The following is a 12,483-nucleotide window of genomic DNA, read 5'->3' as shown; positions in this document are numbered from 1 at the left end:
GATAAGCCCGAGTGTTGCGAAGTAAAGAGCTTTAGTAAACAGTTCAAAATGGAGCAATTTCACCAAGTATCACAGCCGCTGTCCAAGTGCTCTATGAAACATATTTGTTAAAACCCTGATGTTGACACCCCGCACAGACACAAACGGGCTTCTTTGAAGGAGTGAAGGCGATTTGGACTGAACATTGAGCATGAACGACATTTCCACACTGTTGACAATGATGCTGTCTCACTGTGACTGAAAAGCCTTTCCCACCATTCTGTACCTCATTATCTTCAGCCCATTTTCTTTTTAAAGTTTATGTATGTTTGATCTGTAATGACTGGTTTTCTTTGCCTCATTCCTGCCCTGCTGCAGTTGTATTAGCCAGTTCTCTCTTCAGTTCTAGCACTTTGAACACTTGGTAAGTGCCAACCGTGTGCCAGGCACCTGCTAAGATCAGCAAATATGAATACAAAAAGAGTAAACAGGAGTTCTTGCCCCCAGGGAGCTTACAGTCTACTTGGGAATACAGCATTTATACAAATAAGTAAATACAAATGTGTTTCAGAAGGAAGAGAATATTAACCAATTGGTGAATCAGGGAACACTTCCTGGATAAGGTGGTACCTGAGCTGAGCCTTGTAGGGAAGAGAAGGGTCCTCGTTGGGTGAAGTGATGAGGAGGGAGGAAATTCCAGGCAAAGGGGCAGCCTGGGCAAAGAGAGAGAAGTTTTGGGGGCGCCAAACATTTAGTTTAACATGGAATGCGTGAAGGAGGAGCTTAATTTGAAATAAATCTGAAAGGGCCAGATTGTGGAGGCCTGAAATGCCATAGGTCGGCTAGGGGAGGGAGGTTCAGTTCTGTCTCAGGAGTGCGTGACTCAGAGTAGGGTGATGGTAGACAGATGCAGAGGTGATGCAAAGACAGAAGATGTCGATAAAACATATTACAGAAACATGAGTGACTCTTAAATGTTGAAGCCGAACTCCCCGTCGTCATTGTCTAGGGCTTTCCAAGGGAAGCAGACCAACGTGGGTAACTCCTGTGTGTTGTGAATGTAGGTCTACGTTGTTGGAGGCTATGATGGTCAGAACAGGCTCAGCAGCGTTGAGTGCTATGACTCATTTTCCAATCGCTGGACAGAAGTGGCCCCTCTCAAAGAAGCCGTGAGCTCCCCAGCCGTGGCCAGCTGCGTGGGCAAGCTGTTTGTGATCGGTGGGGGACCTGATGACAATACCTGCTCAGATAAGGTGAGCAAGCCCCTGCACTTTCTCAGCTGAAGCCAGATTGGTTGGTAGATGCATGCTTGTAACGAAGTTCTTAACCGGGAAGGTCTTTAATGTTGTCCAGTGCTCTGTTAACAGATCGCTCCTTTCTAAAAGGAGCTGTTAATTAACTTGGTGACTTTGATGATCTGTGGTTTCATCACAGTCCTTCCCCTCTTTCTTGTGCTCTGTCCTTCTCATCCATGTCCTCTTCCTTCAGTTCTCCACAGAGGATTCACCCGACATAATGGGGGGGTGACAAGTATTTTCCCTTCCATCTCTAGTCAGAATGTGGTCAGACTTTTCTAAGCGGGTCTGTGCAAAAATCCTTTTAAAAATGTTATTGGGGTTCTTCTCTACAGCTTACAAAGTCCAAACTGTATCTTCAAGAAGCAGGTCAGCTGTTGAACAGAGCCACATGATTTGCAGAGAAGGGAGCAGGGAGCCCATAGAGGAAGTACTACAAGGAATTTTAGAAGGGGGCGGAAAGAGTAGGGCGGAGTAACCGGATACCTTTGAAAGCCATGTGCTCCTCCTGGCAGAAAGAATCTTTCAGCAATCAGGTTGAGCAAGAGCTAGATGACATTTATGGGAACATTCGTTTTGGGGCAAAGAATTGTTAGTCAAATATAGTATAACCCTACAAAAAATATATATATATAGTATAACCCGAGTGCAGTCAGTGTCACTCTTCGAGACATCACACTCATCTGACCTGGGCAGAGCTGCTGTCTACCTTTAGCACTCTCGAGAAAGCAGGGTTTCTCTGAAGAGAGACAGATTTAAGAGTTGAGTGTCTTGGGGCAGCTAGGTGGCGCAGTGGATAGAGCAACGGCCCTGGAGTCAGGAGGACCTGAGTTCAAATCCAGCCTCAGACACTTAACACTTACTATCTGTGTGACCCTGGGCAAGTCACTTAACCTCAATTGCCTCACCAAAAAAAAAAAAAAAAGAGTTGTGTCTTACAGTTTTGAAAGATTGTCAGATGTTAAATTTGTGAAAAAAATTACGTGACAATATACATGGCAAGTCTTTTCATTCTGCATGCATGCATGCACATGGCGTTTCTGTTTACAAAGAAGAAAGGAAAAAGGAATAAATGTCCAACTGTGAGTTTATTCTTTACAATTCTGGCAGCATTTCTGATCAGGAACCTTCAGCATTATCCTGAGAGACACCCCATAGGGTGTCCCAAAAATCTTGGTACATTTCTAAGTACGTTGTAACATTTCATTACAAAGGGCAGTTTCATTATTCAGATGGCATCCGGAACCCCTGACACTCTAAAGTTTCCTTTTTTTTGTTACAGAAGCTGAGAATTCATTTCTGTGGGTGCTTTTAAATGAAAGCATTTTTTAAATTCAGGGCTCAGGAACCTAACTAAATGTGTTTTCCGTACCTTACCAGGTTCAGTCTTATGACCCTGAAACCAACTCTTGGTTACTTCGTGCCACGATCCCCATTGCCAAGAGATGCATAACAGCCGTGTCCTTAAACAACCTAATCTATGTTGCTGGAGGACTCACCAAGACCATCTACTGTTATGATCCGGTGGAAGATTATTGGATGCATGTACAGAATACGTTCAGCCGTCAGGTAAAAGTGTAAAGGCAGACATTGTTAATGCAGTGGAATACACCACTTACTGCCCACTGAAGAGCAGTGTCTCCTACCAGCAGGGCTACTGGGACTTCTTCAGGAGAATCCCTGGTTGGAAAAGTGTGTGTGCTTTCTTTTCCTCTCTCCTAGAAGGGCTGAGATCCACTCTGCCCTGCTGCTGCTCTCCCATGGGGTCTTGGCCCTTTGGTGTCCTGGACCCTTTTGGTGGCAGCCAGAGCCATGTGTTTAAATCCATAAAAACAAATACATAGGATGACCAGGGGAACCATTTACCCCTGCAGGGTCTGTAACCCCCAGGTCAGTGATGCTCCATCGAGTCCCACTCCTTCCTCCTTCAACTGAAGGATCTTCCCTTTCTGTTTAGTTCCTTTTCTCATGACCACAAACATGCCCAAGTTTCCCTATTTTTAAATACAAAAATAGCAACAACAAAAACCCTTGCCCTCCATTCCACTGCTCCTTGGAGCGGCTGTTCCATTTCTTGTGCTGTCACTACCAGGTTTCCTTCTGATGCCCATGATTTCTACTCTCCACCCAGTCCTAGAACGCCTTGTAATCTGACTTTGCCATCTCCACTCTCCCTAGATGTCTGCAGCATCGGCCTTGCTGATCATTCTCTTCTTGAAACTCATTCTCCCCCAAGCTTCTGACCTTCTGATAATATCCTGGTGTGCTTCTTCCCTCTCTGACTCTTCGCTCCATGCCTCCTTTGCCAGCTCCTCTTCCTCATCTAGATTCCTGAATGTGCATGTTCTTCCAAATTCTTCCTTCAGACATCTGCTCTCACATGTTGCTTCTTCTTTGGGGTGTCCGTGAGGTGGAGATTGTAGTTGGCAGCACCAACATTGTTATTTGCCGGGATTCTGTCGGGGCCCTCAGCCAATTCCTAATCAGGAATCCCTATCCCCCTTGGACTGTTTTTGAAGCAGAATGGAAGGAGGGAGGGAGACCAGAATGGGAAGAGACCCCAAATCCTGTCCTGCAAGGAAGAGCTGAATGAATCAGGAAGGATGCCCTAGAAGAAGAGAATCTTGTGGGAATGTAATAGCACAGGCATCCCCATTAGAACTCATTGGAGTTCCAGAAAGCACCAAGTTATGAAAAACCATGCAATAAAAATCACAGAAGTTATGGGGGAAATGGACTTAGGCCATCAATGCTGAACAACGACATCAGTGACCCATAAAAAAGGTAGGAACTTAATCAAAAGTAGTAACAGTTACAGCCACTAAATGGTTTAAGGAACACACATGCTACAGTAGAAAGTGGTTCCTCCTTGGCCTCCTGGCAGCCTTGCCAGGCTTGACCTGGGCCTGGACATGCGACTGACGGGGACATGGGTTGGGCGACAAGGCAGATGATGTGGATTGACCCTTCTCCCCTCCCAGCTGCTTCTGCGCCAGTTGTACAAAGAATATGGCACAGTGGCACTTGGCTGTGGTAAAGCCTTAAAGTTTGCTTGTGGAAGTGGGTGTCAGAAGGGTGATGGCTTCTGAGTTACTGTGAAGTGGGGCAGTTTTATGAGTTATCTTGATCTTTCTTGAGGAAGAAATTGTGCAGAAGCAAACTCAAAATTTGAATTGTACCCAAAATATCCCCTCATGTATCAGTTATGTTGGAAAAAATGCGAGTTTTCAGATGCCTTTTGTAGCAGAATTGACAGTGTTTGAAGAGCTTTCATGGGAAGGGACACAGGCCTGTGTAGCACTAAAATGAAGACCTTGCTATTCCCAACACAAGTTACAGAGAAACAGACTTTGCTTCAGTTGAAGAAATCCCTTTCTAACGTCCTTCAGTGGTACGGCTGCTTTGGAGGTGACACGCTTGCTAGAATCACTCCGGTGTCAGCGGAGTGAGATTTTGTCCCAGATATATTACGGTCAATGAAGGGCTGGGTCCACCAGGTGTTCTTCAAGGCCCCTCCCAATTCTAAGATGCCATTATTCTGGCACTTTTCAGGGACTATAGGAGTTTTTCACTCACCATCCTGGCATGATTTCAAATTCATTCTGTTTAAAACAGAGCTCCTTAAAATTCATTTTGACTCCTAACTTCCCCATTCCTGGCAATGGTACTGTGATTTTTCTAGTAATACAGACCCAAGGCCACCTCAGAAATGCCTTTGACTCATCCTCTTGTCTCCTTAGCAAGTAACTTAGCAGTCCTATCGATTCTTTCTTTGTTGTGTATCTTTCACATGACCCTTTACTTCCATTCTTCTTGGGGCCTTCCCTGTTGAGTCCCATTTTGTCTCATGCCTGCATCATTTTGATTGGCCTCTTTTCCCATCTAATCTTTCCTGTAGGTTTCCATCTGCCACCTCGATGGATCTCTCTTCTTGCAATTGCACATTGCGGCCCACCTCTCACCTCCTTATTCTCTGTGATTCAACTGTGTCTTACATAAATTGGGGTGACACCATAGGCTGGGGGGCCTACTCTAGCTCTCTTGGCATTCTGTGGCATACTTCTGGGTATGATGGTGACATGCAAGGTCATAGAATGAGCCCAGTTGTTGTACATGTACTCCTCAAAAGGTCTATCAGGGGTCCCAAATCAGATCACAGGAGGCACTATCATTCAGCCCAGGTCTCCACACAAAAGAGCAAAAAACCTGTAGGCATCAGACAAACGTTCCCACCAAGGGAGCCAGCGTGACCACAGTAAGGTAAATGGGGCCAAAGCCTGTCGCGTTCTGATGGGGATGCACCAGGGGCACCAGACACCTGTGGCACTCTGCCCTGGCTCAGAGACCACCATGTACTGATTCTGGATGATCCAGTAGGTCCCAGCAGGGACGTCTGAAACCTACTGCCACCCTAAATGTGGGAGAAGCCAGGTCTGAATAGGGCCTTACTTCTCATCCAAGAGCATAGGAGGGCAAGAGTGTGACAGGCCCAGCACAACATCCCTCACCGAGAGCCGAGTCTGAAGATAGGACTCAGGTCAATGTGACTGCCCCAAGAAGTAAACCCAGAAGAGGAGAGTGATCCTTGGGTGGCATAGCCACAGGGACCTCAAGAGTACCTGAAAGAAATGAAGCAAGATATAGATATAGATAGATAGATAGATGTGTGCGTGTGTGTGTGTGTATGTGTATGTATGTATATATATATATATATATATATATATGAGTATGTATATATGTGTGTATGTATATGTGTGTGTGTGTGTGTGTGTGTGTGTGTGTGTGTGTGTGTGTGTGTGTGTATAAAATTCTCTCTGGAGGAGAGAATTAAATGGGATATAATTGACTTAGAACAGAAAGTGAAAACCCGTACCCAGAGAGCAGACTCCCTGATATTGTAATGTTGGAAAGAGAACTAAATGAGGCTAGGATACAATTAGAAATATTAGAATGAAATCAGGAGTAAAAAAGGAGAGGAAAATCTAAGGAATCTGCAGGCAGCTAAGGGTTGCAGTGGATAGAGCTCCAGGCCTAGAGTCAGGAAGACCCGAGTTCAAATAGAGCCTCAGACACTTAGTAGCTGTATGACCCTGGGCAAGTTACTTAACCCTGCCTCCCTCACTTTCCTCATCTGTAAAATGTAGATCATAACAGCACCTGTCTCTGAGGGTTAATAATTGTAAAGCCCAGTGTCTGGCACATAGTAAGTACTATCTAAATATTAAGTATTATTACTGTTATCAAAAACAACTAACCTAGAACACAAGTTAAGAACTCATTTAAGAGTCATTCCTTTCAGCTTGATGTCCCCCCCTGCCCAAACTCAGAAAATCTGGATATCCTCACTTAAGAAATCCTAAATTAACACTTCTCAAATCTGTTAGAACCAGAAGACAAAGTGAAAATAGGAAGAATCCACCAGTTATCTCCAGAAAGAAATCTGTATTGAAAACTCTTAGTGTTATAGCCAAAATCCAGAGCGTCTATGTCAGAGAAGGCAGCTTTGAGCCATCAGAAGGAGCCGATGCATCAGAGCCATAGTTGGGATCATGCAAGCCTTGCCAGCCGCCACTTTCCAGGAAAGAAAGTCTTGGAATACGATTTCCCAAAAGATAAAGTCTTGTAGCCCTGAAAGACTCAGAAAAATCTTGCAAGGGGAAAGATGGGTCCTTAATGAAATAATGGACTTCCAAGCCTCTCTGATCAGAAGTTTAGAGAACTTGAGAGCTCTGGAATGCAAACACCAGGGTCAGGACAGCTTTGTTGGAGACTCTTACCCCTCCTCTGACTGACCGACGTACCTCCTATCTGGTGAGACATTTGTCCGTGTCTCTCTTGCCTTCTTGTTTATTGACTGACTGGACTACTATAGGCCAGGTGTCGTGCTAAGCTCTGGGCATACAAATACAAGCCGAAAGAGAGACAATTCCTGTCCTTGAAGAGTATATTCTAAGGGGGAAAGACAACACATAAGAGAGATCTGGGGGAAGGGGGTGGAGGTTGGCATGCAGGACAGAATTAAGGTACGCAGGAGCATGGTGGATTGCAACCTGGAGAGGAATCCAGACATGGCTAATGTTGGCATCCTCCTTAAATCAGAGGCTCCGGGAAGAACCAGCCAGAGAGAGAGGGTCCCTGCAGTGGGGGCCTGAGCTTCCAGGGCGAGGAGGATTCTGTGGCCTGGAAGGGAACACAGCAAGGACATAACTGCTCCCCATGCTCAGGGGGAAGCCCAAGGATGGAAAGGGGAGTGAGGAGTACTCCTGTTGTCCGAGCACACCAAAGTCAGTGGCAAACACAGAGCAGAGGCGTCAAGGTGAAAACAGGAAGAGAAAGGCCATCAGATGGCAGGAGGTTGGAAGGTGAAAGAATGGGTCCAGGGCCCACCAACCATCCCATTCAGAGAAGGCTCCCCCTTCCTTGTCACCACCAACACCCAGTTCACTGCACAGAGGCATGCCCCAGAGCCCTGGGGGTAACAAAAATCCTCATTCATTCATTCAGTGTCACGCAAAAGAGGGCAAAGGGGGGGAGCCCCTATTATGGGCTAAGTACTTTACAGATATTATTTCATTTGATCCTTGCAGCAATCCTGGGAGGGAGGTGGTGTTGCTATTCTCATTTTACAGTTGAGGGAACTGAGGCAAGCTGAGGTGAAGGGACTCTCCCAGGATCACACAGCTACTAACTTCCTGACCCTAGGCCTAGTGTGCTATCTGCTACTCACCCAGAAGGACCCCCGAACATTTGACGCTAAAGAGATAGGGCTCGCTCTTTTTGAAGAGAACTAGTCTCAGAAGATGCGGCAGCCAAGAGTCTTGTAAGAAATGATTCTGTGTTGTCATCCTGGTGCAGCGAGGAGATGAGCCGTGGCCATTGCTGACCTCCCCCCAGGGCAGTGGAGATGACTGTCCACCCACCCAATAACTGCTGCAGAGAATCTTCTGGAAGCCTAGGCCTGGTAGTATCTGCCACCAAGTTACAGCCAATCCCTTCTTCCATCCTCCTCTTCCCCTGACGTAACTAAGGAGCCCCCTTCTTTGGCATTCTTAGCATTCCTCCTTTCCTTAGCTTATTTTGGACTTGACTCCACCGGGTCCCCTTCTTATAGGCCTATCCCTAAGCCCTTGCCCTTGCTTCCACCTTCTATTATGGATCCTTTCCAAATTTGGATTGCTTGATAAACTTCCTGTACAATCCTATTCGGCCCTTTTCCAACCCATCAGAATAATTTCTCTTTTTTTCTTCAGAGCATCGTTTCTGGCAGCACTTTCCCTGACAAATAGTCGTCCATTTGGTTCTTACTTAGGCTTTCTCTTAATTCTTTGACATTTCTTCTCTCAGTGTCTAGGCTTAATAGCAGATTTCACTTAGGAATCCTCTTCTCATCATGAAGTGATTACTTGCCAGTTCCTCTTTCTTCTTCAGGGACAAGATTCTCTTTTGTTTCAAATCAGGTCTAACATAGCAGTCTTCTTCCAAAGCCATTCTGCAGTTGTGAACAAGGTCACCTTGCCTTTCTTGTATTAGGGTTTCTCATTTACCTTGTTTACCTTCCATTCCTTGTCTTTTCTTGTAGAGAATCTTGAGGGCATGTGGGTTTGGGCGGGGGTGTGTTTTGTTTTGTTGGGGTTTTGCTGGCTCTTCTTGGCTGTTGTCTTCTGGGAGTTATGAACCCCTCTCTCTCCAGCTGTGCTTGACTTGGGCAGATCTGGGTGGGCAGGTGAGGGACGAGTCTCACCCCTTTTTTTTTTTTTTTAGGTTAAAGCTGAGATTTGTAAGACTAGATAAAACTAGATAAAAAGCTGAGATTTGTAAGACTAGATAAAAAGCAGTTCTTACTGATTTTTTCCAAACATATGTTGTCTCTTGGCGAGAGCCCAGCTTTTCAGGGAGTCAGTAAAAATTCATTAAGTGTCTACTGTATGCCAGACAAAGCCAGTCCCTGCCCTCAAGGAGCTCACAATCTAATGAGGGAGACAACAAGCAAACATGTACAAACAAGCTGTATATGGCATAAATAGATAATTAGCAGAGGGAAGACACTGGAATCAAGAGGGGTTGGTTGGGGAGGCGTCCTGGAGAAGGTGGGATTTTAGTTGGGATTTAAATGACACCAGCAGGGCGGGAGGCAGAGTTGAGAAGGAGGAGCCTGCCAGGCCTGGGAGCAGCCAGAGAAAATGCCTGAGCTGGCAGATGAAGAGTCTTTCATGGAACAGCCAGGAGGCCGGCGTCACTGGAGCCAAGAGGATGTTTGGGAGTTGGGTGTAAGGGGCCTGGGGAGGCAGAAGGGGCCTGGGTTACACAAGGCCTTGAATGTTTGTGTTCTGGAGGCCGTGAGGAGCAGCGGGAGTGTATTGACCTGGAGGTGACGTGGCTGGATGACTGACAGGAGGGTGAGTCCAGACCTCAATTCTCATCACACACCTTGGCCAGCTGATGACTTCCCAGATCTGCCCTTCTCCCGTGGAGTACTGTTAGTCAGCAGTGGTGATGAGATGGCCGCTGCCCTCCTAACCCTGAGGTCTTCACCCCGCTCCGTACTCGCTCCCGCAGTTCCTCCTGGTGCTGTCTTCTTTTTCCTTTCTCTGAGTCACCAGAAGTGAGTAAGGTCAAGGTTGACCAGCTTCTGGAACTTTCTCATCACATCCCAAGTGCATGCCCTGGGAAGACAATGGACTTCTCTGTTGTTTATGCCAAACAGTCTCATTAATACCTGCCTTGGGACCATTTTCACTTCATTGGAGCCCATAAAGTGAATGAAAATGTAAAATGGCTCTCAGTCCTCTGGCTACCCTGAGTGTAGCCTCAGATCACCTAAATTATCTGATTACCCCACTGACTCTTGGAGCGTGCTCAACACCACATTCCATCCCTTACACCTTTTTCACATGAAGTACTTTTTAGCTATCTTCCCCTGACCTTTATGAGTCCCTGTTTTGGGGGCCTCAAGTGCAAGATACTATTTTTTTACCTATTGAATTTCAACGTATTGGTCCCATGGTCCAGCCTGTGATATCTTCATTTCCCAATTCTGTCATCCGGTGTATTAGTGATCCTGCCATCTTTCTTTTTGGGTAAGTCTTTGATAAAAATATTCAACAGTAAGGGGCCAGTGATAAAACCAAGACGCCCTTTTCTAGAGACCCATCAATTTGACTTTTTTCTGTTAAATCAGCATTCTTGACCATGTCCAAAGTCCTATGTGTCCACTAGATTCCTTCCATGCTTGAGAACTCAACCAAACTTTGTACTTCTTCTTATCTGGATATAATACACTACTTAAAAGCAGCCCCCAAAACGGGCACCAAACCTCTAACTTGCTCTTCCAGCACCGGATTTGGAGCCAGGACAGACCTGCGCTGGTGTCTTCCCTCCAGCCATTATCATCTACGTGTCTTTGTACACCACTATTGTCTCTTCTCTAAATCTCAGTTCCCTTCTTTATGAAATGGGGGAAATCACATTTGACACCCACTAATGGCTGAGGAGAAGGGAGAGGTTACACCGCGCCTGCCTCAGCGCACTTCAGAGCTCCAGTAAGAACACAGGCAGCTTGCTTTGTAAACCTTGAAACACTGAGGGAATCGCAGCTGCTCTTTTTTTGGTCGTTACTATTTCTCTAAGGCTTGATGAAGCAGTCATGTCCTCCCTTAGATAAAAATGCATGTAGCTAGCCTGGAAATCGAGGACGCCCATCTCAAAGATGCCATTGCCCTCCCTCCCTCTCCATCCTTATCACTTTGAGGGAAAAACTCCAGGTTCAGACGCCTGACTACCTCTATGTAAGTTAGTTGTGGTAACTTCCTTTTTAAAAGGAAATTCTTTTGCTAAAGAACTGGTTTTTAGTTTGGTAATACACTTTAAGGATATCTCATACCTACATTTCTCACTGTAGCCTTCCCTTCTCCCTCTCACCTGACCCAGAAGCCCAGCGTTTTAAACAGGAAAAGAGAGTTCAGCAAAAGCAAGCAGGTCTCCGAGAATATCATCCTAGATGATGTGCCCAGTGCCCCTGAGCCATCGTGAAGAGGGTGGGGCCACTTGCTTGGGGCCCAGTGTGGTCACATGATATCACCACTTTCCATTTGTGTCGTTTTGTTGTGGAAGTTCATGTTCCCCAACACTGTGGGCCCTAATGACCTGAACATGATTTGGAGGCTCATTAGCACAGGCATACCCTGGATAGCCTTCCCACGGTGGTTTGGTCAAAAGTCCTTTATAGGGGACCAGCGCCGCTCCCCACCCCTACTCTCATTTCCCGAAACCTTCACTATAAGATGATTAGTTTGAGATGCCCAAACCCCGATCCCACCCATGCCCCTTCCCCATTTGTTCTCCTTGCTCAGCCCCAGTACCCACTTGGTGCCCCTCTTCCATCACCCCTCAGCCCTCCCCTTCCTCTGACCCAGACTAGCTTAGCTCCGCCCAGCCACCATGCCCACCATCCCACCCCCATGTGGCAAATGTTGCCAGTTACAATGGTTTGTCTCAGGGCTGAAAACAGCTTTTAATTTGTATTCTGGTCACAGGTTTGCATCAACACAGTAACGGCCCATACTGGGTAAACTAGTTGGATCTATAAGCTGATGTAGGCATTTTTTAAAGGAATGATGAATTATTTTAAACAATGGGAGGGAGGGGGGGGTATCATCTATTTCACAGACTCTCTAAACTATATTTTGGGGTACCAGTGATTTAATGCCTTCAAACATATAGATAATTCGTGCCCTGAAAAGCCTTCTCTAGTATGGTGTGATAGATGGTAGGCTAGTCCTATGGGACAAAGTATAATTACTAAATGTCTTTGCTTGATAAAATATAATTCCTCATCACCGTTACATGTTACAGAGCTACAAACTGTGGCCTCCCTTGAATAAATCAGGGAAGAATGAGGCACTGTAAACAGTTTGGTTGGGTTCTACTTCTTTTCTTCTGAGGGGCCCAGACCACTCAGTCTTTGTCAGTAATCCTCATAGAATCTTCTAGGCCTACAGTAAGCATTTATTAGCCCCCAGATTCTTAATTAGGAAATGGAAGCCAAGCAGGAGGGCCATTCAAGTAGAATCCCATTGTGAGGAATATGAAACCAGCTGAAAAGTCTTCTAAAGCCTCTTCGGTGTTCCGCCCACCCACTGACTCGCACAGGGTGCCTGGGGGGTAGGTATTCATCTTCTGCTGGCCCCCTGGGTCCTCTAGGCCACCTCTG

The 12,483-nt window shown here is 46.1% G+C and overlaps 1 protein-coding gene across 2 annotated transcripts in view; it reads left to right on the top strand.

Moving 5' to 3' along the window:
* Nucleotides 1-12,483, top strand: part of KLHL24 (kelch like family member 24) — a 54,362-nt gene that overhangs the window by 29,737 nt on the left and 12,142 nt on the right. For both annotated transcript variants that reach the window (XM_043964147.1, XM_043964148.1), the window contains exons 5-6: nucleotides 1,044-1,232; nucleotides 2,655-2,843. In XM_043964147.1, the coding sequence (XP_043820082.1) occupies nucleotides 1,044-1,232; nucleotides 2,655-2,843 (378 nt within the window). The remainder of the gene's footprint in view (nucleotides 1-1,043; nucleotides 1,233-2,654; nucleotides 2,844-12,483) is intronic.

This window comes from Dromiciops gliroides, chromosome 4 (assembly GCF_019393635.1).
Source record: "Dromiciops gliroides isolate mDroGli1 chromosome 4, mDroGli1.pri, whole genome shotgun sequence".
Lineage (NCBI taxonomy): Eukaryota > Metazoa > Chordata > Mammalia > Microbiotheria > Microbiotheriidae > Dromiciops > Dromiciops gliroides.
Note: the sequence above shows the minus strand (reverse complement) of the source record. Positions and strands in the feature narration are given on the sequence as shown.